At 36.3% G+C, this 26942-nt stretch overlaps 1 protein-coding gene across 3 annotated transcripts in view; it reads left to right on the top strand.

The window, feature by feature from the left end:
* Nucleotides 1-26942, top strand: part of LOC149805947 (uncharacterized) — a 78930-nt gene that overhangs the window by 46813 nt on the left and 5175 nt on the right. For all 3 annotated transcript variants that reach the window (XM_089950729.1, XM_089950730.1, XM_089950731.1), the window contains exons 4-7: nt 1376-1463; nt 9698-9822; nt 10319-10406; nt 11782-12026. In XM_089950729.1, the coding sequence (XP_089806855.1) occupies nt 1376-1463; nt 9698-9822; nt 10319-10406; nt 11782-12026 (546 nt within the window). The remainder of the gene's footprint in view (nt 1-1375; nt 1464-9697; nt 9823-10318; nt 10407-11781; nt 12027-26942) is intronic.

Raw genomic sequence — 26942 nt, 5'->3', positions numbered from 1 at the left:
CCATTTTCGCTCTTATGTCAATTTGTCAGAGCTGGATGTTTGGCAAGGCTGCTAATTAAGGAATTTGATTTGCACTTTATATCGCAGGGCCATTAAAAAATATTTTTGCCTAAAATTCCCTCTCGGGCCGGATATAATTTTACGCCGGGCCTGATGTGGCCCGCGGGCCTTGAGTTTGACACATGTGGTTTAATATATATTTTTTGAGATGTGTATGCGTGTGATAGTTGTTTCTTAATCATAATTGCAAATTCAAGAATATTGTTTTTCCTTCATCTTGGACTCCTTTAAATGTGAAGTGGAAGATGCAATAGACGATGATTCTAATACAGCGATACACATTCAGTAATGTAGAACAAGAAAATATGTTACAAATTTATAACTGATTAAATGCCTCTTTTTCCACATGAACCGGGCCTTGTTATCATGATTACTTTATAGTTCGTTTTGTACCTGATGTAATCGTGATACTTTTATAGTTTTTTGTTGCACCTGAACCACGCGCTGTTGTCACGTTACCTTCATAGCTCCTTTTGTACACGAATCAGGCTCTGTAGTTACGATACCTTTATAACTGTTTTTGTAACTATATCAGGTGATAGCATTAACTTGAACCGGGCCCTGTGGTAATGCTGCATTTTACCGATCCTCTAGTAATGGTACCGTTATAGTTACTTTTGTGCCTGAAGCAGTCTATATTGTCAAGATACGTACCTTTTATAGCATGAAATTGTGACAAAAGAAATTATTTATCATAACATCACGCAGAAGGTGGATAAAGTCACCAAGGTAACCGAGATATTGTGTTATGACGTTACACACACACACACACACACACACACACATATATATATATATATATATATATATATATATATATATATATATATATATATATATGCTAGCTTATATTGATATCAAATATTGACATCAAATGACTCCAGGTGACACTAGCTAGTTTAATGATGTCAAATGACTTTTGTTTGTATCAAATGTCACCAATATCAAATGTCCCAAGGTAGCACTGGTTCAATGGTATCAAACTGGCTATCACTGGTTCACTGATGTTCAATGACTTTGGGTGTCATTAGTTCATTGATATCAACGACTCTGGGTAAAACTACTTCATGATATCAAATACCTAGAGGTATCACCAGTTCACTGATATCAAATGCCTTTGAGTATGTTTTGGTTCACTGGTATTAAATGACTCAGTGTATCACCGATTTACTGAAAGCAAATGACTTTGGGTATTACTTATATCAAATAACTATTGATACCACTAGTTTACTGATATCATTTAACTCATTACTAAGTAAACAGAAAAATAAATTACAAATGCTTTTTATCATCGACTCCAACTTTGTAATTGCAGTGTGTCCGAACATTTTTGAACTTGCCAAGTGCGAAGATATGATTGTGGATGAAAATATAAAACAACAACGATTTGAAGAATTCTGCAGGTAAGAAAATCTTTTCTAAGAAATAAATGTAAATTGAATGATGAACACACTTCCACAACACATGTTTAGAAACTATATGCAATTTGTTGAACGCTTCCAGGTTTACATTGATTGCATCTTTGCCTTATACAGTCAAAGATCACCTTTATCCAAAAACTGCGACTGGGACATCGCATCTTGGCTGAATATCTTTCTTTGGTCTGTCTGGTTAAGATTAATGGTTCGATATAATTAACGGAGGGTAATTATCGCGGTGAATGTGACCGTAGGCAGCGATCGGGCTTTTTTGCAAGTATGTGCTATGATTCCAAGCTTGTTTCAAGATGGTTTTGTTACATCAGGGTGGTCCCAATTGTCGATTTTTATTTCACCCTTTGCGAGATTATATTTAAGCGTATACACGGGTCTGTTAACCTTTCTCACACATATCGGTCGGTTAGTGGAACAAAGCTGTCATTGATGTTAGCATGACTTCCCAGCTGACCCAACTCAGTATTTGTCAATTCAATTCCAGCGTCATCAAAATCTAGAACAAATCAAGCAAGCGTCGCGTCCGCCATGCATACAAGATATATTCAGTCTTTAATACAAATACCAAAGACTGTTAATATCGCTTCTTCCTCAGTATGCAACCCTGTATCTATATTCCCCCATGGTGTTCATTCTAAACGAGGCTGCAGCTATAAAGTTCTAAATGACTTCTCATTACCATTTGACTTAAATAAATAAAGAATATCTAACTTATAATGTTTTGGTACTCTTAAAATGTTCGGCTCAGCTCATTGTATCTTCTGTCTTACGTATTTTACCTAGTAATCCAATACTGATAGACTTCCATGTGTTGGTGACGCGTGCAAAATGAAGAAATAATATCCAGTTCAATTAAAATTATATTTTAAGGCCCAAACATCCTTAAAAAATTGCACCGCTGAATAAAACAGTCTTTGACTATTTTTTCGGTCCGACCAAAGCCATCATAATCGATAACTTCGAATGGCGGTGCAAGCCCGAACGAGTCGAAATACAAAATATATTTAGGTGTCACGGCGTTACGCGACCCAATCAGTTCTAGATCGTTTTGACGAATATATCTTTACTGATTTTGTCATTGCGTTTATATAAACATTGGTCCGTCGACGGTGTTTCGTCTCAGGTAGTCAAAGGCTTCTTCATATTCGATTCGTTCCGTGTAGTCGAAGTCTTAGAACCACCGCTGATCAATTTTTAGCCAGCCCTGATGCAGTTCGGACGACCCCTAAAACGGTCGCTTGAATGGAAATATATCACCACTGTTTTGCATGTACGTTATCTCTTTTATTGTTTGGCCGCCTTGAGCTGGTCAAGTTATTTTTGGTCAGCCACAAAATTAGACATTTCTAGTTAACTTTGCTGTAGAAAGTTTTAATATGATCCCATACTCATTTCTTATTGCTCTCTATTTTTTGAGTTTGTATCTTCTCAATTCGAAAAAATATAATTGTACTAGTGAGCTGTCAGCTATTTTTTAAAACTCCACAAACACGTGTACTGTTGCACTGACACCTTGTTGGATAGTTATTTGCAATGAAAGCTGATGAACGCTTTGTTCTGTCATGTCTATAGTGAGTATGATACATATCAGCGTTGGCTTGCCACACTAGCTCATAAACGACGACAGATGCGTTTATGCAGCCACCGAAGGAGCTATCAGAGGTACTCAAAATGTTAATTTCGTCAACACAACTTTACCATAATCAACACCATCATCATGCCAAATTGCATCGTTGTCGTTACCCTTTCGGTATAACACAACTGTGTGTTTTGGCTCAGCAAACAGCCTTGCGAAATTATCTGCAAAACCCAAATATGTGCGTGAGAGGAGTCGCATACGAAAACGAAACGATTCTCCGTGACAAGGCTATAATTCTCATTGACGCTATATAACATAGGGGCTTCGTCAGTGTAAGGTCAAGCATCCATATTAGAAGGTTGAGGGTCCAAAATGAAGAGCGTGAAATGTATACGGGACCCATCTTGTGAAACATCATAGATGGGCAGCGGATGCGTATTTATCGCTGGATCTGGCGAGTACGATACTCATCGTATCAATGTCAACGTCGCTCAAACATGTTTCGATTTACTTTCGATGGACGAGATATCGTGCGTTGCTTGAGAACGCCAAGATGCTGTTGTTGACAAATTTGATCTTGGTACCGGCGGCATAATTTCGACCGTTGTCGGCACATACAAGTTTTCCTTCAATTTACAAGAAGGCCTCACACAGGATAAATACAGAGAAGTAGCATGCACTTGTAATGTTGTTTGCCCGTCTTGCTTAGGAGGCTTAGCCAGGTACGAATAATATTAAAAATCTCAGACGCTTTGATCTACAAACAGAGGCGCGTCAGTATCTAAAGCGGTATCTGGTGCGTCCTTGAATTTTTTCATAATGAAACTTGATACATTATCGGTTTGACATGAGCACAGTCGCCTTTAGTAGACGCGATACCAGAGTCACTGATCGTCTTAATCGATCTCGAATCGACAACAACCGCGATCCCAGATTTTCCACCGGTCACCGGTCGTTCTTTTAATGCTATCAAATGTGCCTCGCGAGTTCAGTCCCGCAGCATCTTCGGGGCTCCCTTGAACAATCAACGCAGAACATCGCGGAGACCATTTCCATAATACGTCACGTAAACGGTTTTCCTTTCGCGTTGATGAAACTAACATATTTCACACGTCTCCGTACGATTGATCTTGCATAAATTAAATGTCAAGTCGATCTCTAATGTAAATTTATATCGCCAGAGTCTCCAGTGGAGGTCCAACGCATGTTTGTCCTGTTCCACGAGTAGAAATGAAGGGGCGTCAGCGGAGGATTCCTGCACGGAAGATGCATGGGCTCTGCGTATATAATATATCGCCCGGAGGCACATTCTGGGATATAGAAACAATATAAGCCTTGAGAGGTTACGCTCATTGAATCTGAAATGTTCGCCGCTGTTGTTTTTACAGGTTAGATTGACCTGTATCGCCGAGATAATCTTGATAATGTCAGGTAGCTATTACTGTCGGTCCTGCACGTACAAATCATTGGTCCATGTAAATCTCATTAATATCTTCCGGCCAGCCGAGAACTGTTCTTAGCCAAGATATTCGATTTAGATGAAATAGGTTAGTGTGGGCTTGTATGAAAATTTTTAAGTCTTTCTTGGCGGCAACCAATGTTATCATTCGTCGGATCTCATCATTGATTGGATCAATGTCGCACGCGGTCATTGGAGGTTCAATAATTTTCCAGGGTATGCTCAAATCTGAGGTAAATTTGCACGATTAGGCCAAGACTGAAATAAACACGCAACGACTCTTGTGGAATCTAGAGTGTTAGGAATTCCTCAGCGGTGATCGGTGTCTGAACAAAACCATGTAGAATTCTAGTTTCCGACATTGGTTTCGGGGAGCACAATAAGTGTCTATATTCCCCCAGTTGTCAGCGGTGTTGCACACATCATATATACCTTTAATAAGTTTATGCATCAACGCGCGAAACATTTCCGCATATATGATGTTGTCTGTGAGCAACGGCTGACAAATCTATGCTGATTCACATATGACGTCAGGCGCATTTATTACCGACGCGAACCGACCCGGCGAGAGTCTCTGGCATGTCCACAAGTTCACTGATCTGTTGACAGTCATTTACTTCGGCATCTGGTCAATTAAAACCTTTTCACATAGGTGGTTTTTGATTGCGAACACTTTCCGGCTATGGTTCTGGTTCGCGTGGACGAATTACACAATTTCCTCGATTGTACGTTGTATCACCTTCTTTTCTTTTATAATACATTCTTGATACGTGTCGTGTGACGTGCTGTTATTCTGCCTCTGTGATGTGTCGGCTTGTTATGCCGCCACTGTGGTAGGTGTTATGGTTGGGGTGGGGTGATTGAGTATACAACAAAAGTGAATTTAACGAATAACAATTTAATGACAATAGTCAAATGATTAAAATTTCCCAAGTACTTTCCTTCCGCTTGACCTTGTGATCGCCTATTGTATCCCTTGATTATTAGTGTGCGATAGCTTTCCATCTGTCCTTGTATTCTACTCATCTGTGTATTCTTCTCTCCTATTTCCTCCAATTCCTTCTCCTCTTCCTCCCGTCTTCCTCAGAATTCTTCTCCTCGACTCCTTTTCATCCTCCTCCTTGACTCTCTCCACCGACTAGACTTGTCGACTCTGACTGCTCTGCTAGTCTCACTTCTGTCTTCCCTCTTAGAGACTCGGGACTCAACTGAACCGGAAGTTCTGTCACCCAAAAAGCTTCTTTGATAACACAAGGACGGTACAATATTTTCCTTAGCCCTCTCATCTCACACTAAACCCAACCTATCATAAGCTAACGGCTATTAAATTTCTTAGGTCACGCATTCATTCACATTAAAATACTCTAACGTTCTTGTATGGTGAAACAACGTCGTAACAAAAACATGGTATAAATTACATCTCATACATACATCAATAAATTGCGTCACATTAGTACATATTCTTAATCCCATTATACTAAACAATATTACAGCAGACGCATTTCTTTACATTACAAATCATACAAAAAACGCAAATATTCAAATGCCCATGCATCCATATCAACTAATGTTACACACATCAACCATTTTCCAAATCAATATTTCAAGCATGTGTAACTTCTAACATATCACATGAATACATGTACTAGTTTACTATGAAGTAAACTATTAGCGAATGACAAACTTTATTCTGACCACAAGCTAACAATCTACATAATTCTCTACATAATACTCAAGCTCATTTCTCAATTACGCATGTAAATTAAATAAATACGTACTGAACGATCCTATTAATTCAGTATACATGATGCACATAATTAAAATTACAATGTCGTATCATTCTGTAAAAATCGAGCAAATAACTTACTGACCTTTACGAAGCTTTGTCTTTCCTTAAAATCTCCTCGTTAAGTTTTACAGCCAAATTACGAATGGCGTCATCGGAGTAACCCTAAATTACTCAGCAATCTTCCTAGGCGAGACTAAATTTTCGCTTGCTAGTTAGAAGTTATAGTTCGGATTGAAATTATTATTACAATTCCCACTGAGTGTCGCTTTGACCCGATCCAATCAAACTTAGAGGACAATGCTTTCTCGCTGTCTGTCCACGTGGGAACGGATTTAGAACACGCCCCGTTCATTCGCGGGTTCCTCTGATCTTAGGACTAAGCTGTAACACGTAGGTGGGAAGTCGCTCGATCTAACACCATTGCCGATTCAAGATGCTGAATCTTCTCTCTGGTTACGGTAACATTGCGTGAGAGATTAACTCTAGCCTTCGGCAATGTTTAGACATCAAAGCATGGCTTGTAATAATACTTTCGAGTATACACGACTTACGAACTGGGGCTGAGCAACCGTGACAGTACGGTCCCAAGTCCTCGTTCAACAAATCCATTTTTTAGTGCAGCATTCGTGCAGTTGTAAGTGGCAATGCGGGATGCGTGCTTTCTTCTCCTCAGTAATCTACCTGAATATACACTTGTGAAATATATTGCTTATCTCGTATTCATTTGTATTCGCTGGTATATGGAATACGATATTTTCCCAGTCGGGTGATCTGTTTTAAACGGCACGTATGAGGCTTTCAAAAATCCACTGACGATTTTGTTCGGTATATAATTGACGAGGTAATTTCATCATTGAACCGTACGCGGGTGATGGTTATTTTTTGTAGAATATTATCTGGTACCTTTCTGACGTCTTCGTTTGGAACCTGTGTGGTTTTGCAAATACATCAACGCTCACTCCGATTTCTTGGATGTCTTCTAGGATGCCTGAATTTGCCTCTGGCAGGTGTCCAATAATGTCCAAGGTTTCATCAGAAGATCTGACTGTCCTGACGATCTTACTATGTTCCTTTTCTGCTCACATCATCGTATGGATTGTTTCTGTGATTTGATTCACCTCCTCTGAAGTTTCGTTCGTGGGGTTGATCAGTGATGCAAGCTCTGTTCAAAGCCCTCTATTAGGTCTGTACGTGCGGTCTTTCGCGAACGCAACATACCTTTGCCACCTTCGTGGAAATCTATGTGCTCATGAATAAGTTCCAATTCTTTGATGGCGTACTTGTTGCGTCCATCAGCCGTCATTGCTATAAAAGCGATGTCATGTTTGTTAAATTAATTTGTCGGACGCGTTCGCGACAGACATGTCCCTTTGATAATTTCCCCAGTCGAGCCGGTTAGGTCAATGTTCAGGGTGACCGGTGCAAAACTATTCCGAAATTTATCTTACGAAATATCAACGGCAAGGATTTTAGGTGTAGATCGTAACATGAACTTCCATGCATCCGGAAAGAGTCCATCCTGAACTTTATCGGGTGTATTTTTTAAACACCGCACAATCTTTACATAACCTGTGTTGATTGCATCATTGATGGCCTTGGCGTCTAAGTGGTTCAAGATTACAAGGTCAGCACACTGCATTAACCCGGGTAAGATTTTACGCCCGTAGTTGTAACCTTTGGTTTTTGCGACGTAAAGCGGCATACTAAAGATCGCAATAAAAACTATATTTATCTTGGACCCGGATGTGTAAGCGTACTGCAGCATTGTTATGATCGACGGACGCACGTTTGAGAAAAGCGTAACTGCGTCTCTGCCTGGCTTATATGTGGTATGATTGTGCGGTAATCTTCCAAATCACCAATGCGCTTATGCACTTTAAACTCGGTGACTTGTAGTCGTTGATTTCCACACGCGACAGCTTCATGGGCGATAGTGGCTGTACTATGTTGGCGGCTCTTTCATCAGCAATTATGCGTACGATTTCAGCCCGCTTGGCGTGTAAATAATTTTGGATATGCAACTAAAGTTGCACAAAGCTGTCTCGTGGCTCATCTGGGGGAAATACTAACAACGCAAGTAAGTCTGCTTTTCATGCACCTCATGATATCCTTATCTCACGGTATCACGCGAATTGTTTGAACTGATTCAGAGTTGACCTCACAACCGACCGTGCTTCCTCTAGAGGAAGATGCCTTACAACCGACCGTGCTTCCTCTGGAGGAAGATGCCTTACAACCTGCAAATTGCTTGAGCTGATTCACGTTGGACATGCTTTAAAAAATGATTTATCTAATTGCTTATTCTGCAATGAAGTTTTGGAGCATTATTTGTTTTTACATTATCAGAACAAGAATATCATCATTGCTTTTTTCCTGAACAGCAACATCTTCCTCGCGGCGAGCATTGTTTGTTTTTACATTATCAGAACAATAATATCATCATTGCTTTTTTCCTGAACGGCAACATCTTCCTCGCCGCTCGCGATAATGCTCGCGTACAAAACTACATAGTCTGCATAGTTGCTTACTTGACCTGACTTCAGTGACGCATAGCAGGCTTGGTCGAGGGCTAATAACCATCATATAAGACGAGCGAGTGTGATTTACAGTATTCGTAATGGTATGTTCTACCGCAAAGTTCAAATCGAACATGGCAAACACCTTTATACCGACTGCGTCCGTGTGCCATCAGACTAGTTATAGATACACAAGAATTATTTTCTTCAATATAAAAAATTATTTATGTATATTCTCAATTCATGGTGAGTGAAATTTGAACCGGCTCTTTATAAGGTTATGCCGCCCTCAGTGTAAAGAACGTTGTGCCAATTAGCAACCAAATATTCGTTCACGATGCTGCGCATGACAAACGGTTCTGTTTTCCATGACATACTATATTACTTACTTTGATTCTTTAATATAATATTACATCGCCACTCGGACTGTGTTTCTCAAATGTATTTCTTTTAATCGGTGGCGAACATGTACAAAATACGCTCACACTACACTCGCGAGTGAAAAGGGGTAAAGTCATGGGGTATATAAGGAGTTGACCTTGATTGGTAAGCCTGGATTAACATCCCTATCATCCCACTATTATATCAAGATCTGAAGCCGTAATGCTAAAGCTTTGATTTAGTATCACTTGCTTTCAATATTCGAGCTGTAGCTTCGTCATGCGCTCACATTACCTGTCCAAAAATAACCTTTCTGTGTCCTGGTATTTATTTTTGGAGGGAAAAGGGGTCCGGTATGTCCAAGAGACGTTCAATGTGCTTTTACGAGCATATAGATTAGTATGTGTATAACATATTCATAAAACGAAAGAAAAATTTAAATTGCAAGAAATAATAATACATTCTGGACATATTTTTCAGAACGTTCTCCAAAAGTTTGGAATGCGCCTTGGATAGCTTGGATGAATGTGAATTCCAGATAAACATTTACTACGCCATTTTAAAACCCAAAACACAAGCGTATTGGGAACACATTTGTCAATCAGGTACGGAGCAGAGAGAGAGGGAGAGAGAGAGAGAGAGAGAGAGAGAGAGAGAGAGAGAGAGAGAGAGAGAGAGAGAATGAGAGAGAGACAGAGAGAATGACGATGACAATGACGATGATCTTATTGCAACGCCTGATTTGGGACGAAACCTAATTTCATTTGAAATGAGTACTAATTTATTTTTATTTGGCAAAGTTTAAGTAACTTTTTTTTCGTGGGGGGGGGGAGGGAGTAGAGGGTAATAGGTAGAAGCCAAAGATGCATGTGCTAGCATGAATAAAGTTTTGCACGGGTAAAGATATATCAAGTATGGACACACTCCGATCGTTGTGCTTGCAGTCGCTTAAAGAGTTTGAAAAACACGATTTCTTTAATACCTTTGCCTTTTTTAAATGTCTGCAATAAACACTTATCATTTTAATTTTCTTTCTATTTCTCCAACCGTACTGTTACAAACATTTTCTCTATTGCATTTTCACGATTCTTTCTTGTACAGGCTGCGGAAATATTGATGTTACGGTAGGTGTCATCGATAGATGCTCTAGACATATACGAAACTTGAAAAAAACAGATTTAACATGCAGGTGAGAGACATGATTAACTGCAGAAACTAACGATATATCCACTCAATCTTATCCTTCTCCTCTCTCTTCTTTGTTTCTTTTGTTATGTATATCTCTATTATGTGTGTTAATTTTTATGAGTTTAGATTATTAGTGTAATTTTTAAACAAATTACATATCTTCAAGATATTACTTTTGGATGAGGTCATTTTGTATGAGTAGATATGATATTGTGGCCTTTTGTCATTGGAAGCTGTAGAATAAATATTGCTGACGAATTTGTTAAGATAAATTCCTGTCATGGGTTTTCAACTTGGATAACTGGGTGATCAACTTTCTGATTGGTTAGCTGCTAACGGATCTGACCTTATTGACAAGTAGAATATTCTGGAAATGATTAGTAGATCCTCATTGTGGTTCTGGAATTGCGTCTTATTTTGTTAAAGAGATGTTCACGTGAAAATTAGTTATTCTTGTCTTGATCATTAGTCTTAGCACATATATTTTAAATTTAGAGGATTTAATAAATTTATTTCAATTATTCATTGGAAACACAAGGTGCTTATAAATGTTGAATTAAGTAGCTGTACTAAAATTGCTGTGAATTAATTTATAGACATTGGATTATATCGGAAATGATACATTAAGATTGGTAGCATATCAAACTATTCCAAACTATGGGCACATGAGAACAATAGATTGGACTTCATTCAGAACACCACTGGAACTCATTTGGAATACTAGATACTTGTGAACTATACGGACTATGTATGATTTCATTCACCGTACTGTATTTTAGTTTTAATTTTTCACTTTGTATTCTAGCGAAATAAATTATTCGTTGCATTTTGCAAAACTTTCTGGTTTTCACTCTTTTTTGTTACTTAGTTCAAGGCAAAGAGTCGTAATATTTTACATATTTTGTTAGTAACTCAGAAACAGACAGCTGTATGCTTTTAATACGATCGTGTCCAAGCAACGAATCCAGTGGTGGAATATAATTATTTTTTTATTACTATCATTGTAGTGTCTAACTTAATATTAGCTAGTACCTTCAGTCCATAGCAGTCAAACAGGATATACAATCTGACTAGGTGATTTTATTACCAGTCCTCAAGCACATATTTCAAAGTAACAGGAATTTTTTTTCGAAATAAAAATATGAACGATATTTCATCAAGTGAGCACAAAATTTTATTCATCTTAATATACTCAGAATTGTAGTATGTCATCATTTAGTTCGAATGTTCAAGGAAAGGTAATTCATTCATAATTTCTTAAGCATCATGTAGACGCTGTTTTCTATGCATCTGCAAATATATCAGAATCTTATATTTTGAGAATGTTTTTTTGACAAAATTGTGGGATCTTCATACATGTCAATTATTTGTTTTAGTTCACATTGGGCATTCCGAGACTGTGTTTTGCTCAATGGTTCCGTGTGTCCGGAGGCGTTAAAGCTCGTAAAATACAGCTACCAGGTCTATGATGCTAGAGAAAAAGAGTGTTTTACCACAACCGCGAATCCAACCACAGTGACCACGACCGAAGTGCCGACCACAGCAACAACTACCACTAAGACACTTACTGTGACGTCAGATACGTTTTCATCGACAACTGAGATAATTACTGTTCCCGAAGGTGAGAATATATCTGCATGACTGCTTATTGAACACATTTGCCCACATAAAGAATATAACAATTAATAATATTTAGATCAAATTAATTGTTGTGTTGTTTTCAAGATAATTTTCGTGTGAAAAATTTGTGTTATATGGTATGGATTTGTTCAACATTAACTAATGAAGTGCCACATTAAAATACCAGGAGTCATCAAACTCGTAATTCATTTGCGCCGCAGGGGGATCGTATATAGCACGTAAAATGAAGTTTTTGTTCCCAAGATTAGGGTTTTATTTAAAATTGACTAAAATAAATTGTTTATGTTGTAGACACAGTGATATCCGTGCCATCCTCCTCACTAGCAGTTTGTTTATATTCCTTGTTAATGTTTTGTTTATTAATAGATAGTAAAGTGGCCGAAACACACCCACCCACCCACCTCACCGAAGAAGTTCCCCTTTATGAGACAAAAAGCCACTTGGACCTGAAGGAATAATTTAGAATAGCATGTTCATTACATTAATGAAGGAAGGCAGATAAATAGTTGCGTTCTTATTGTCCTTTACCATGAATCCCAATACTTATTTTTTTCTAATTCTGTTTGCGGGTCGTTTGTCTCTAGAAAATTGCATCATACATGCATTTTATGTGATTATTGCTTTAATTAATTGTGCTGGAGCTTTTCTTATCTGTCACTAGTTCATCGTTGCAAAGTAAAAGACACATACAAGCCCCATCGCGCTCTCTGTGAGCTCTAATTGTACAGAGAGAGAGAGAGAGAGAGAGAGAGAGAGAGAGAGAGAGAGAGAGAGAGAGAGAGAGAGATGGTAATGATTTTCCCAGTATGCAGTTAAAGAAAGCTTACTACCGTTCATATCGACTGGCCATCTTAGGTACGCAGTCACCGTTGCAACAAACCGAGCAAAGAGAGAGTGAACATGCCACTTGCTTGAAAGTCCATTTACGAAAAATTAAACTTCTTATGAAAAAAATGAAAAATATAAGCGTAATAACGTCAAACCGAAGCCTCTAACAAAACCGAAAATTTCTCTAATTGTTTTAGTTTATTTTGTTACTCTTTTGTCGTTTGTGTTTTTCAAAATTTGAGTGTGTTTTGTTTACCCAGCGTGACACTCATCTCTGGTTGCACCCTTTCTGCTGCTGTATTGTATGAGTAATTAAATCATTATTATATCAATAATGTAATGTCGGACAGCTGGATTAGCTAGAGAGCGACTAGATTCAATTAAAAATATATCCCTGTTTGTGATGCTGTCAAGCAGCAACTACAAGCTCGTCAAGAGTCTCAAGTAGAATTTGCAGAAGGTGCAGAACAATTATTTAGACCTGTTACGAAGGCCACCGAAGGAGTTAGAGAGGCTACCAATGTCTTCCTGCGCTAAAGCAAACCGCTAAAGCAACTGGAAAAGTAACAGAAAGAACTAAAACAAAAAAGATTCTACGAGACCTTCCAGAGGAAGTCGGTGATATAAGGGATCGTCTTAACCGAAAACCAAAACCAAAACCACCAGCCCGGTTTACCGACGAAGGTCGTAAACTACTTCAAAAAAAGCTATTAAAGTTACTGCAATATAATATCCAGAACGTGATCAATTGTTAGATCCAAACATCGCCAGTGTTCTAGATAAAAATGGATCCCATTTGTTTTTCTAAAGTTCCAAAGTAAAGCTAGAATCAGAATATAAGGATAAATTTGGAGAATTTGAGAAACAAGTTGAAGAAGCTAAAAGAGCATCCTCATCTGTAGATATATTATTTCCAGAAGAATCGCCATTTAGATCACCTCGTACTGAAAAAGAAGAATAATTAAGAGCAATGAAAAATGTGATGAGGATTCTGGGTGAAAGAAGAAGAACAATATTGTCTAGCCCCAGTGCCACTAGAAGTGGTCTTGTTACTCGAGGAAGTGGTTTTATTACTCCATGTTCCAATAATGTCCTTGCCGATGTTGAACGATTAGAAATTCTGATTGGTGGAAAACGAGCCGGTAATAATTCCCTATAAATCAAATGAAGTAGCTGATATTTGTCAACGATTATTTACAGGCTGTATCATGGACATTAATGTTTATCAATCTCTCATTGATGAAATCGTTGATGATTATCACAGTGATTGAGGGCATGTAATTAGATTAGTGACAATAAAATAAGATGGTCATACATAATACTCACCGTGGACCGATTATGTTCAGGATGATAAATTCGTGATACCAACGTACAAAGCGGTCTACGATGATTGACTCGGTGATGTTGTTCATGGTCTATTTTGAAGGTTAGCCCCAAAACCAATACCAATTGTAAAACAATTATCAATGAAAGTTAATGGCGTTGTTCGAGATAAACGTATTGGTGCTGTTGGTGATGTTGCTAGTAATGTGTTCTCGACAATCAGGGATAGACTAACACGATTAATACGACGAAAACCTCAGCCAGTAAAATTGGCCAGCACTGAAATGATACGTGCAAATCTCAGTAAAGTAATCAATCAAGCTGTGAATAGAAAACTAGCAGAGTTGGCTGGTGAAGCAGAAAAAATATAACTGCTTGTCTGATATCAGGAAGTGGTCTTCGTGGTAGACGATAACAAATATAATAAAATGTTCAAGCGTGTATTTGATCCCGCATTTGACATGGATGCGCCAGTTCTCAAAGATGAGTCTGTGGGCGATTATCAGTATTATTCTTATGATACACGACAGCCAAATCAGCGTGGACAAATCGAACTACAAGTTCAGGATACAAGTAGATATTTCTTACCAGCTGAATCATTTATTGAAGTAGAAGGTGAAATTCTGAAGACAGATAATACTGAACATGGAGCTGATATTAGTGTTGCTTTTATTAATAACGGTATTATGGCGTTGTTCGACAGCGCTGCGTATATCATCGATGGAAGAAATATTTAATCAATTGAGAAAGATGTCGACGTTGCCAGGATAAATGGTACTTAAAATCATGATGGGGTATATGGTACTCGTAATTGCGAAAATCAGTCAGATTTTAAAATTTGATGGAGTATATGGTACTTGAAATAATAAAAATCCTACTAAAACCAGAAATTGCATATACATATTATTATTATTATTATTATTATTATTATTATTATTATTATTATTATTATTATTATCGAATGATCTTTGCAAATGTGTCAAATTGCTGATTCTCGAAGGGTTAAACTTCACGCGCTTTTCTAATTGATTTTGATGATTTGTTGATAAACTCTCATGAAACACAGTCTGAAGTAATGTTATTTTAATTTGATTCTGATTGAATTTCTACTAAAAAAACGAACAAAATAAACAAAATTATCAATAAATCCTAAAATCACTTAGAGAACGGCGCGATATGGTTTATGGTAGTTAAAGTAATAATTCTTGGACTGATTTTATAATTTGATGAGGTATATGGTATTTAAAACAATAAAATCGAAAACAGAAAAATACAGAATCACCAGGCAAAGTTAAAATGCTCTGTGCCATAACTTTTTCCTTCACAATTACTGACACTGATTTCATTTTCACGATCGGACATAATCTTTTTCAATTGCCTCACACATGTGATAATAAATTTTTGCTTCGTATTCGTGAGATAATTCTGATCTAACTTGTTTAATTGTGCGTGAGAGAGATACGAATTTTTCAGCTTCTGTATCTTTCACTGTCGCCAAGGTATGGAACATTACTTATTTTAGTCATAATATCGTTTCAGCTGTCTGTAATTTTTACCACCACATGGCACACACAACTGCATTTCTCTTCTAACCCCAACACTACACTTCAAACACGGTTTTGGTCCATAACTCCATCTTCGTACACTTTGTAAGTGAAGTCCACAGAATTCGTTTAAGCAAGCTTTGTTACAGGGAGTTGTAGAACCTATCATAAGCCATTTGAATTTATTCTTTGTTTATATATATATATCCTAATTTGAACTTTCTAAATATTTATTCGACCTTCATAGAAGAAACCCTGACTTGCGGAGACGATCTCTGATTGATCCGACGGAAACTCTGATTAAAAGTAGTCGTGACACCAAGAAAGAATTTAGCAAAGATGGCGCATCTCATGTGTGGTTAACATTTAGAATCATTAAGAATAAAAGTGTTATTGGTGCTACAATGAACGACCAACTATTAGTGGTGATTATTAATTATCTGGACAATATATTTTTGCAGAGTAATATTTATTGTGGGATTAGACGATACTTGGATTATCCGTAACAAACATGACCCTGTCCGTCTTCACACAGGAAATATTGTTACGCTGAATAAAAATCTCTAACCAGGAATGTTGACTGGTATTATGAACAAGCGTATCCTGTGACCGCATGTATTTATGCAATATATCCGCTGAATGATAAATCCAGCGTTAGTGATTTCAAAATCAATGAAATTTTTGAGAATGAATTGTGTAGACGAACCAGTAATTGAACATGTTACAAACGCAATACGTGCAGATGGTTTAATGGATCCACGATGTCAAAAAAAAAACAAACAAATGGGCTGAATCAATCAAGGATAAAGGAGCTACAATAAAGGATGATGCTGAATTAGGAAATAAATTAAAATTGGACAAAAACAAGAAAACAATAACAGGAGAGATTTTGTGCAAATCGAAATTATTAATTGAAGGAGCTCCGATAAATATTATTGATCATGATGATCATGCATGGAAATCGGCTATTACAATATTTCCACCAAATTAAACTGTTAACTGTTATAACGGTGATATATTTAATTTTATTAAAGAAATAAGAATAAATGATCCAGTATCAGTATGGCAGTTTCAGAGTTCTGAAGAAAATCACAACGAAATAATAAAAACTGATGGAAGTATCTGCATAGAAGAAAATGGTGAGATTTATGGAACATAATCTCTCCACGAAGAAATGAAAAATCTTATGCTAAAATATACCAACCATCATGAAAATTTTCTCAGCAATTGCTTTACAATTTCATCAGTCGCGGCTCATTTTGCTGGAGAGAACAATTCGTGGAAGCCTACGAGGTTTGATTTTCTCAAGGATATATTATCAAGTTGTGTCGAATACGGACACTGTGGATTATGGAATACTAGATACGATTATAAACATGTTCTCTCGGTTGATATGGTTGCATGTTATCCCGGAAGTTTTCCATGAATGGGAGAGTGTTCCAAGTATTTTGACCGATTTGGACATTCAACACAGGAGATGACGAGAGTATCGATAAACGGACCATTACCATATTTTGACCTGATTGGATTCTCTTGTTTCGAGTCATTTAAGTTTGCTGAAAATCTTCATCCAATTTGTTATGTCTGGTTTCGGAAACGCTTTTCAGAAAAAACGTGGGCACCAACAGTACAATACGGTATATGCTTGATGTAAAAATAATATTATTGTTACCAGTAAGTGAAGCAATTATATCATATAGTCCGCAGTATATAGTTTGTATACCACAGCAAACGAAATACTCTGATGATGAAAAGCCTGATATAACCAATTTTGAGAATAAAATCGCAAATGATCTTGGCAGTAAAATAATTGGTCCATTTACCGAAGGAGGATCATATGATCAAAAGCGACATTGTGCAAAATTAATTATAGATGATGCTGAACTAGATATTATAATAAAGATACAACGAAGAGAAATATATTTATAAGTCGAGAACGTTTTCTTGCCAAATGGAAGTAAATTAGGCACAATTGTGAGTTATATTGATGGTGAGTCACCGCAGTTTACTCATTTAAGATTTTCAATGCTTGTGTTTCGATAATTTTAGTATCGATGGTAAACATATTGTCTGAATTTGCTGTTAGAGTCGCTACAGATTCATTTTATTTCAATAAAAAACATGCAGGATTGTTAGAACAATTACATATAGGCGCTTATGCATCATGGGACGAATGGAGAATAAAACAAGAAAAGATACTTATCTATTCTGAATCTGCTGACATTGAAATCAAAACTATTTATTACGAAAACTACTGCTTTAATAATGTACGGCGATCAGGGTCAACTTTAGTTGGATTGTCTTGACACGAATGGCTAAAAATATTTGTGGATTATTATGACGAAATAACTGATGATCATAGAGCACTTGATCCAGAATTATGAGAGTTTAAGAAATTAATCAGACTACAACCGAATACAATTCAGTGTGCAGTAATGCATGAAATAATTTCAGAAACTCCTTCTAACAAGTTTTGGAATTTATGGAGACCGATGATTTGATAGTTGCAAGTAGAAAGATAGTTCGTGATACACTTCAACAACAATTATTTATGTTACATAAGGCAAATGTTTCAAATCTACATGTACCATTATATTATCGACCAGCAGATACGCGACGACAGAATTTGAAATTGATATACCAAGATCATCAGAGAAACAAATACTTGTGTTAAATGATATTGTTTTAGTTCAAGTCAGTGTTGTTGATAGCGCGTTAGCGATGGACAAACCTCCGTGGACTTTAGGATATGCTATTACGATTCATCCTTCTCAAGGATGAACTATTTCTGATATTAATATTGGATTGTTGGTGATCGTATCGAGTAGTCAAATTTAGTTTATCTCGCAGTATCTCGAGTTAAAAAAATATCTCAGCTGCTTATGGTTATTATAGACTTTACAGAACCTGCTGGTAATAGCGATAATGTTATTGATAATGATGTATTAAGAAAATAATTAGTTCGTTATAAACAATGTGACAAAAAATAAATGTGACATTAATCTCGATGTTGAATTTATCATGACACTGAAACAACAGCAAAATAATCATTGTGCGAGCTGTAACACAGTAATGTTGTGGCAATAATCAAATAATAATCCAAGACAATATACCATAGACTGAATTAATAGTAATTTGGTCATACACGTGAATATGTGATGGTGACCGGTCTTGAATGTAATCGACGTCGAGGCGATAGTTCACAAAAGTGAATGCGATGGTAATTGTGTTTCTTCAGGAATTACTTGTAATTGCTCGCGTTCAAATCCGTGTTGAGGAACAGTTGAATCTAATCTGTAGATTGCAGGTCTACCAATGGATCTTACTACGCGGGAAAATGTATATTGTCGTAATACTCCAAATAGGATCAGTCGCTCATTTTTTACCACCTTCAAGTTCACCTGGTTCACGTAAATACCTCACAGTCTTATTAGCTAGAACTGGTTGTTTTGAAAGGTCATGTCTTTGCATTGGTATGTTTTTTTTTGTGTTGTAATTCCATTAATGAGTTTCATAGAAATTGCACAAGTAATTTCATTATTTAAAGCAGCTATCACGCTTGGTAATCTTGCAACCCATTCACGAGATCTGCTGTATTTCCGAACCATTTCCTTTGCATACTGATATCCAACTATCCGCTCAGCACGTGTTCGATTAAATTAAAATTTCCTGGTCGTAATGAATTGTGATTTGTCCTCGTCTAATTTGGACATTATGTTTTTCATAAGAGATGATACTGCAAAAAGAAATTCCTTGCTGAGATCAACCTTTAGTAACTGTGGCCATCACAAGGGTCCTCGTTGATAAATTCTTTCAGAAGCAGATACAACTTCAGCTGTTGTTTTAGTTGATAGTGGTTCTGCTTCTTTATATCTACTTGCAACGTCAACGACATGTAACGCGTATTTGTATGTACGTGATTGACGTCTACAATTTTAATAGTATCGTGTGGTAAAAACAAAATGCGTGCTTGATAAACTTCATTAGGAGTGCTGACATCAAAATGTGCGTACTGAATTTGCTTAGGTGGTGGTAGATAAATTTGCCATATTGCATGTCGTGCTAACCATTTTTCAGCAATATTACGTGTAACATTTACTGCATCAGCAAAGTTTACTAATCGCTGCTCTACCCCTCCAGTATTCATTATTTTAATAATCGGATGATTAATGACCAGCTCTTAGCACTACTTTACCTTTCATTGCGGATCTTACTAGGAAGCTAGCAAGTTTTCTCTGATATATTTATTTTTTATGGAATTTAACGAGTGAATCAACTTCACATATGCAATACGTCGTTGTTGTAAATCCTTATTTTTATACGCTACATACATCATCAACGTGACATGATTGATCAATAGCGTTCATTGGATACTCTCTAGGTGTTGGCTGATTTCGCTCGTCAAGTCGGATATCAAGTCGAGTTCCAGGACCACAATAATTATATCCAGGAAGATGTTTAACACCTGGGTATTTAGCCCATGGAGCTCCTGGTAATTTTCCTAATGAAACAGCGATATCACCACTGTTTTCCTTGACTTGTCAAGGGAGATAAATTTGTATTTTCTTATACCAAATTTTCCACACTTACCTGTAAGCGAAGTTTCTAATTTTTTTGTTATTGTTGTTAATCCATTTGTAGGGGTGGATGCTCTGCATCTAACACAAAATAAATTCATATTATTTATTATATTTTTAAAACATGGATATCATTGATTTCACAGCGATACCAAAGCAATAGCCAGTCAAACATCATCCACCACTACCAAATTCCATTAGAATGATACTAAGAGGCCCATCTGGATCTGGTAAAACACAATTATTACTTAATATGATAATGAGATGTCTGAAATGGGTTAAGTTATATTTAGTAACTCCATCTGTAGATGATCAGAGATGTTACGATGTACTTAAAGATTTTATTGAAAACGCAAAATTGTTGGACGAAGATGGTAATGATGTTATTTGTATCACCGATATGGATGAAGCCCCATCTGTAGATGACCTCGATGGATTTCTTAATAATCTCGTAGTATATGATGATATAGTGCTGGACACGCAATCAAATCCAGCTCGGATATTTTCTCCAAGCAGACACAAAAACACACGTGATTTATGTTACTCAGCGATTCACACAAATACCTAAAATGATCAGAGATAACTGATAATGGAGTCGATACACATACACTGCGAAATATTCATTAGACATGGTGTTCAGGGGATAAGGACATGATTAAGTTCAAATGCTTCTTTTCAAAATCACAATATATCCCACACGGATTTATCATAATAAATTCACATGATCCTCGATCGCGATATCGTATAGGTTTTGATAAAATGTTTGGTTGAGAAAAGACGTGAATTTTTCGTTATTTTTAGATTTCTCATTGGTATCTTTATAAGTCGATTAGCTCTATATAACTCTAATTTAGATTCAGTTTGGACTAGTCTTTTAATTTCGTTTGTACGATTTTCTCTTGTTTCATCTATACATTTTTAAAATTCATTTCTTGATTCACGTTCGGGATTAAGGACATTATAATAATTCTTAATTGAAATTCTTTATCTAAACAGCAGCACAGAGGGTTTGACCACAAATGAATGTCACGGTGGGTAAACAAACGACACACAAAATTTGAAAACCACAAACGACTAAGAGAGAGTAACAAAATAATCTAACCCAATTAGAGAAACTCTCGCTTTTGGTTAGATGCTTCTGTTTGACGTTATTACGCTTATATTTTTCATATTTTTTCGTATCAAGTTTTAGTTTCTGCAAATGGACTTTCAAACAAGTGGTCTGTTCACCATATCTGCTGCTAACCGTCTGCTACTTTCTTACGTAGGGCATATGTTGGTGGTAGCAGCGGCTTGAAACCATTCTGGCATGGGCCATTTCGTTAGGGATTAGGGATCGCAGAAAGTTAGGAACTGTGCGGTGTCGTGATAGGAGAACTGGTTGTGCTAGCAATGAGTCTGCGACCCGCATGAGTTGGTCAAGCCATCAAGCCAGTTGATAAACATATTAAACCGTTACTACTGTCAGAGTAGAAATTGACCGTTCTGGACAGCAATCGGTTATAATTCGGAATCTATTTTGTAAATGTGAGATTAGTAATTTGCTGCTAATTTTTATAGTACATTTGCAGGGCAAAAGAGTACGAAGGACGAAAGAACTAGTACAAAAATAACTAAAGCGGCATTGCCTCCCCTGAAAAAGCAGCTCTTTTTAAATAGTTTGTTCTGATATATCTTTTGCTCATGGCATTTGAGAAAACCGTTTATTAGGGAATATATTTGTTTTGCATCGGACTACTATACCTGTTTTATCATTATGGCTTACTTGCGCATACACATACAAAGAGGAATTTGGACAAAATTACATTTGTTTTAGATTGTATTATTGCAACATCCTTCACAAATAGAACTGTGTAAATCGAGATTTATGCATCAACAGAGTGCAGCCTGGTTTACAACAGATTGTGAACTTTTTGAAAAGCATAAAACCTTCCCACTATTGTGCATAAGGTTGGAGGGGAAAAATGACATTAAAAGAGCACGAGGATAGATGTGTAATTAGTTAACAAACCATGCAAAACTCGATAATCTGTCATTATATATTTCATAGCGGTCGGTACATACACTTTAAGAATTTCGTCAATGGACCTTTTAGAAGGTCGAACTATCTTTTACGAACATGCTATTTTTGACCGTTAAAGCTACTTTTAATGATACGTGGTAATGAGGTTTCTTATGCTTTCTCACTAAGACATGTATTAAAGCACAAAAACCACACCATTCCAGGACTAAATAATTGCTGTTACAATGTAGACAGTTTTTGTACCCTATACTAAAAATTCGATATCGACAACGGCCAAAAAGATAATCCTTTTTTCCTTCTTATTTTTGTTTCGCTGTCATATCGTTCTTTTTTTCTTCAACATCATCTTCGGTTTCTGTCGGCTTTTCATTATGTAGCATAATTATTCTGTTCCAAATGTCCTCTATTTCGTTTCGAGATTACTGAATATAAACTATTTACGTTTTCTCTATGAAGGTTCGCTTTGTCTGGCAGTAGCTTGAATATAAACTATTTACATTTCCTCTCTGAAGGTTCAGTTTGTTTGGCAGTAGTTTGAGAATAAACTACTTACGTTTCCTCTCTAAAGGTTCAGTTTGTTTGGCAGTAGCTTGAAAATAAACTATTTACGTTTTCTCTGTGAAGGTCAGTTCGTTTGGCATTAGCTTGACGCCTTTATCTAATGTCATTTTACTGTCTGTTTTCGGAATGCTTTCTTCTACAATATTTATCAGTTGATGCTTTTCGTTTTTCTCGTTATGTCTTTTTTCTTTTGATAGTGAGGGCACACTCATGATTAGCATGCACATAGGCTAACTTCATCTATCTCGTTCAGGTGTTTGCATTATGTATCCTGCGCGAGATTAAAAATATTTCACAAGTGAGTCCAATAAGGGCACTCTTTAGGCATAGCAATTTACTTAGATTGGGACGTATTAAGTAACGGAAGGTCATTCATAGTTACTATTTGTCACTTATTGTCGCTAAACGTTTATAACTATAAAGATCTAAGTTTAATTTTTTATTTTTATTTTTAAAACAGGCTTCATTTGAATAAAGTAGATCAATATAAATATCGGCTCGTTAAAATGGGCCAGAATACTATGCAAAAGTTTGTAGTTTCATCGACGTAGTTGTCGTCCACAGATAACATTTCACTATCGGAATACTATGCAAACGTTAGTAGTTTTATCGACTTAGTTGTCGTCCACAGATAACATTTCACAATCTGACTACTATGCAAAGGTTTGTAGTTTCATCGACGGAGTTGTCGTTCACAGATAACATTTCACAATCGGTGACAAGTTCTGTTCGAGACAGAACTTACGACCAAATACGACTATGGCCATTAAGTATTATTGACTGATTCGAGAAAAGGAAAAACGGTTAATCAGAAAGGAAGGACGGTGCAAAAGAATGGAAACAAAGTACATGAGATGCAAGGCATATGCGAGTAAATCAAATGTTGAATGGAATATAAATGTTGGGATCATGAGAGATAAAGGGTACGCTAAATGTAAATTCACCCCACCCCCAGAAGAAGAAAAAAACAAGAAAACTCAACTTAATGCACATTCATAAAGATCTATCTTTCACAATAAAAGAATGTCTGAAATTTTAGCTTAACGATATCTAGTGCGTATGTCACTGAAGAAAATATTTCATAATAAATCACCGAACCTCTAACTTTGCAACAGTGACACACATACGGAATCAACGATTTCTAACGCTTCAACATTTGAACAAATTTTGTATAATAAATATTTGAATTCTAATCCTTTAACATTGACAATTGACATAAATAATGAATCCAAAAATTTGAAAAAAATAAATTATCGAATTCTAACAATTCAGCATTGATTTATATCGCTTCAACATCGATTGTTTTGTATATAACAAGCCAATGAATAATATTACATCAACATTTGAAGAGTTTGTTTTAAAAAAAAAGACAAATGAATTACTTCTAACGCTTATGGATATACATAGATAAATTCCGTGTACATAGAAATGTAATATGGGCGATTTAGATTAACAGAGAAAACATCAGTATATCTTCCTAGATTCGTCACCTCTCCAGAAGGTTACCAAGTGGCAAGTAGCATAAAGAGAGTTCGAAAGCTGAAGCGGCAAAAGTGGACTAAGTTCAGTTTTAAATAGTTACAAAGTTAAAGGAAAACAGTTTATAAAACTTATGGGAAGACAGTTGCAAGAATTAATTTTCGTTAGTATCAAGTTGGCACTGACTATTTAAAAATCGTACGTGTCAGGAGATTCAAATAGTTTGAAAACATGTTGGACAAACGTATTACTAATGAGGAAAGAAAGTACTCGTGCAATGCTTTGATGTCTGAGCATCTGAAAAAAACAAGTTAAAAGAGGTTCTTTAAAGACAAAGCAGAAGTGATTCATGAATTGTTTGGCTGGAAAATCAGATCTCATACCAGTGGTGTACGAAGGTAAAATGCCACGTGGGGCGCAGGTCTGAGATGACGCCATATGCCGTTATTTTATTTACTTATTTTTTCTTGTTAGTCATCAAGGGGGTCATTTAAAATATTTCAAAATATTATCCTCTTTTACCCCTGCTCGCTCTTTCGTTTTCCGTTTCTTTTCCTTTCGTTTTTCCTCTTTCCCTTTTTAATTTGTTCACTTTTTTGCGCCCCTAAATATGGACAGCCCGGGACTATCCGCCCCATTGCCCCCTATTCGGTTCGCCAGTGTATCATGGCAAACACTAGAAACAGATGTATCTACATGTTTCTGGAACGGACCATGGATTTGTCACAAGAACAGCCTGAAGATTACAAATCTAAAAATTTCTTTGGTGTGAACGTTTTCTTTTTTAAACTTGTTTCAATTAGGGGAAAGGTAAACAGTCCTATAGTGATGAGAATTGAAAACGAATGTGTTTACTAGAGTATGAATTATACTGATATTGATTTCGGAAGACCTAGCGGATCCAACGATTGGCTATATAACGGGAATGCTATAGAACTTTATATATATAGACAATAACGAAGTTATACGGAAGGAGATTAAATTCCTGAAAGACAATAACGAAGTTATACAGAAGGAGTTTAAAGTCCTGAAAGGGGTTTACATTCAGTCTGTAAAATATATAAAGTGCTACAAAGTATATAAAGAATGTAATGACCGGGGTGGGGGGGGGGTGGGGGGCGGGAGAGAGAGAGAGAGAGAGAGAGAGAGAGAGAGAGAGTTTATAATCGGGTTATCCATGGCATGTTTTAAAGAAACATGTGAGAACTTGTATACCAAACATAAACAGTGGTTTAGAATCTATGTATAAAAAATTCGAGGGCACCAAAACACTTGAAGAAATTAAAAAAAAAACACTACAAAACAAACGAGAAACAGAAAAGAATATAATAGTGTGATAAATGAACGAATAGCATTCCACCGAAGATGGGGTCTCCACTTTCATGAACATCGTCTGCAGAGCTATTAGGAATACATTGAGACAACCAAATTTTTGTTCGAATCATCAAACAGAGAATGAAAACTGAGCTAAATAGATACGTTAAAAATTTTCCTGTAACACAAGTCGAAAATAGTAATTTCCCAATAAATATGCTTTAGAACAACGGTATGAAATCTAACTTAATGAACTGAGAAGTATGTCTGAAAGAGAATCGTAGAACGTTTCTAAAGGAAAAGTAATAAACCTGTTTCTGATAGAGATAAAAACATTTGAAAACAAATAATAAACTCAAGCCGTTAAGCGATGAATTTGACACTTTTTAACTTGTATTTTTAAGTCACATTTTTATAGACATCAATAATAGCTGTCACACCCTTTTGTGTAATATACATCTCAGAAGAAACCTATAAAATAAAGATTATTTTATAATTGCTTATAAATGATTTTTGTTTAGTTATTGTCCCCATGACCTCTTTCATACACCTCAATTTTCACTGAATTATGTAGCCTTTTCTGAAGCTATGCTGAAGCTAGACGAGGTCATTGGACAAATAGATGTGGAATCAAACGTATGGTGCACATAAAACTCTGCACAATTCAACATATTTTTTCTATTATTGTTGGTACACAAAGGTATATTCTAATACTTTATCTTTTTAGCAATTTATATAAATTACGGCGGCCGTACGAGTCTTTAGATTTTTTTAACTTTCGTACAAGCTTTATATCCAATGAACTTTGTATCCTTAATTTCATTAAATTGGTTTTAAAATACTTATTGGAATATTCAGGTTGATACATTTGTCATAAAATCTTAAAGAAACAAAAGACGTTTGATAGTTCAAAAGAAGACTTCTCTTTGTTAACCTTTACTTAATTTGTTGAAATAGGTGATAGCTAATACAGTACAGATCAGTTTCGAAAGGTATATTTTTTGTAATACAGATCGGTTTCAAAACTTTTATTTTGTTTTAATGAACGGATGTTGCTTATTGAAACCTTGATTAGTAAATCGTGCTTTCGGATATGGTGAAAAACTTCAACAAAGCAATATCACCTCGTTGCTAATTGTTCTCTCGCAGTGCGCATGTGCAAAACAGTCTTACTCTTAGCAAAATAAAAAAAACTGATTACTTTTTTCCCAGATCTATTCGATCGTGTTCTTGTCTACCATTTTTCA

The sequence above is a fragment of the Sinohyriopsis cumingii genome, chromosome 2, assembly GCF_028554795.1.
Source record: "Sinohyriopsis cumingii isolate HCF-2022 chromosome 2, ASM2855479v2, whole genome shotgun sequence".
NCBI classification, from domain to species: Eukaryota; Metazoa; Mollusca; class Bivalvia; order Unionida; family Unionidae; genus Sinohyriopsis; species Sinohyriopsis cumingii.
The sequence above is the reverse complement of the archived record's forward strand: the minus strand, read 5'-3'. Positions and strand labels throughout refer to the sequence as shown.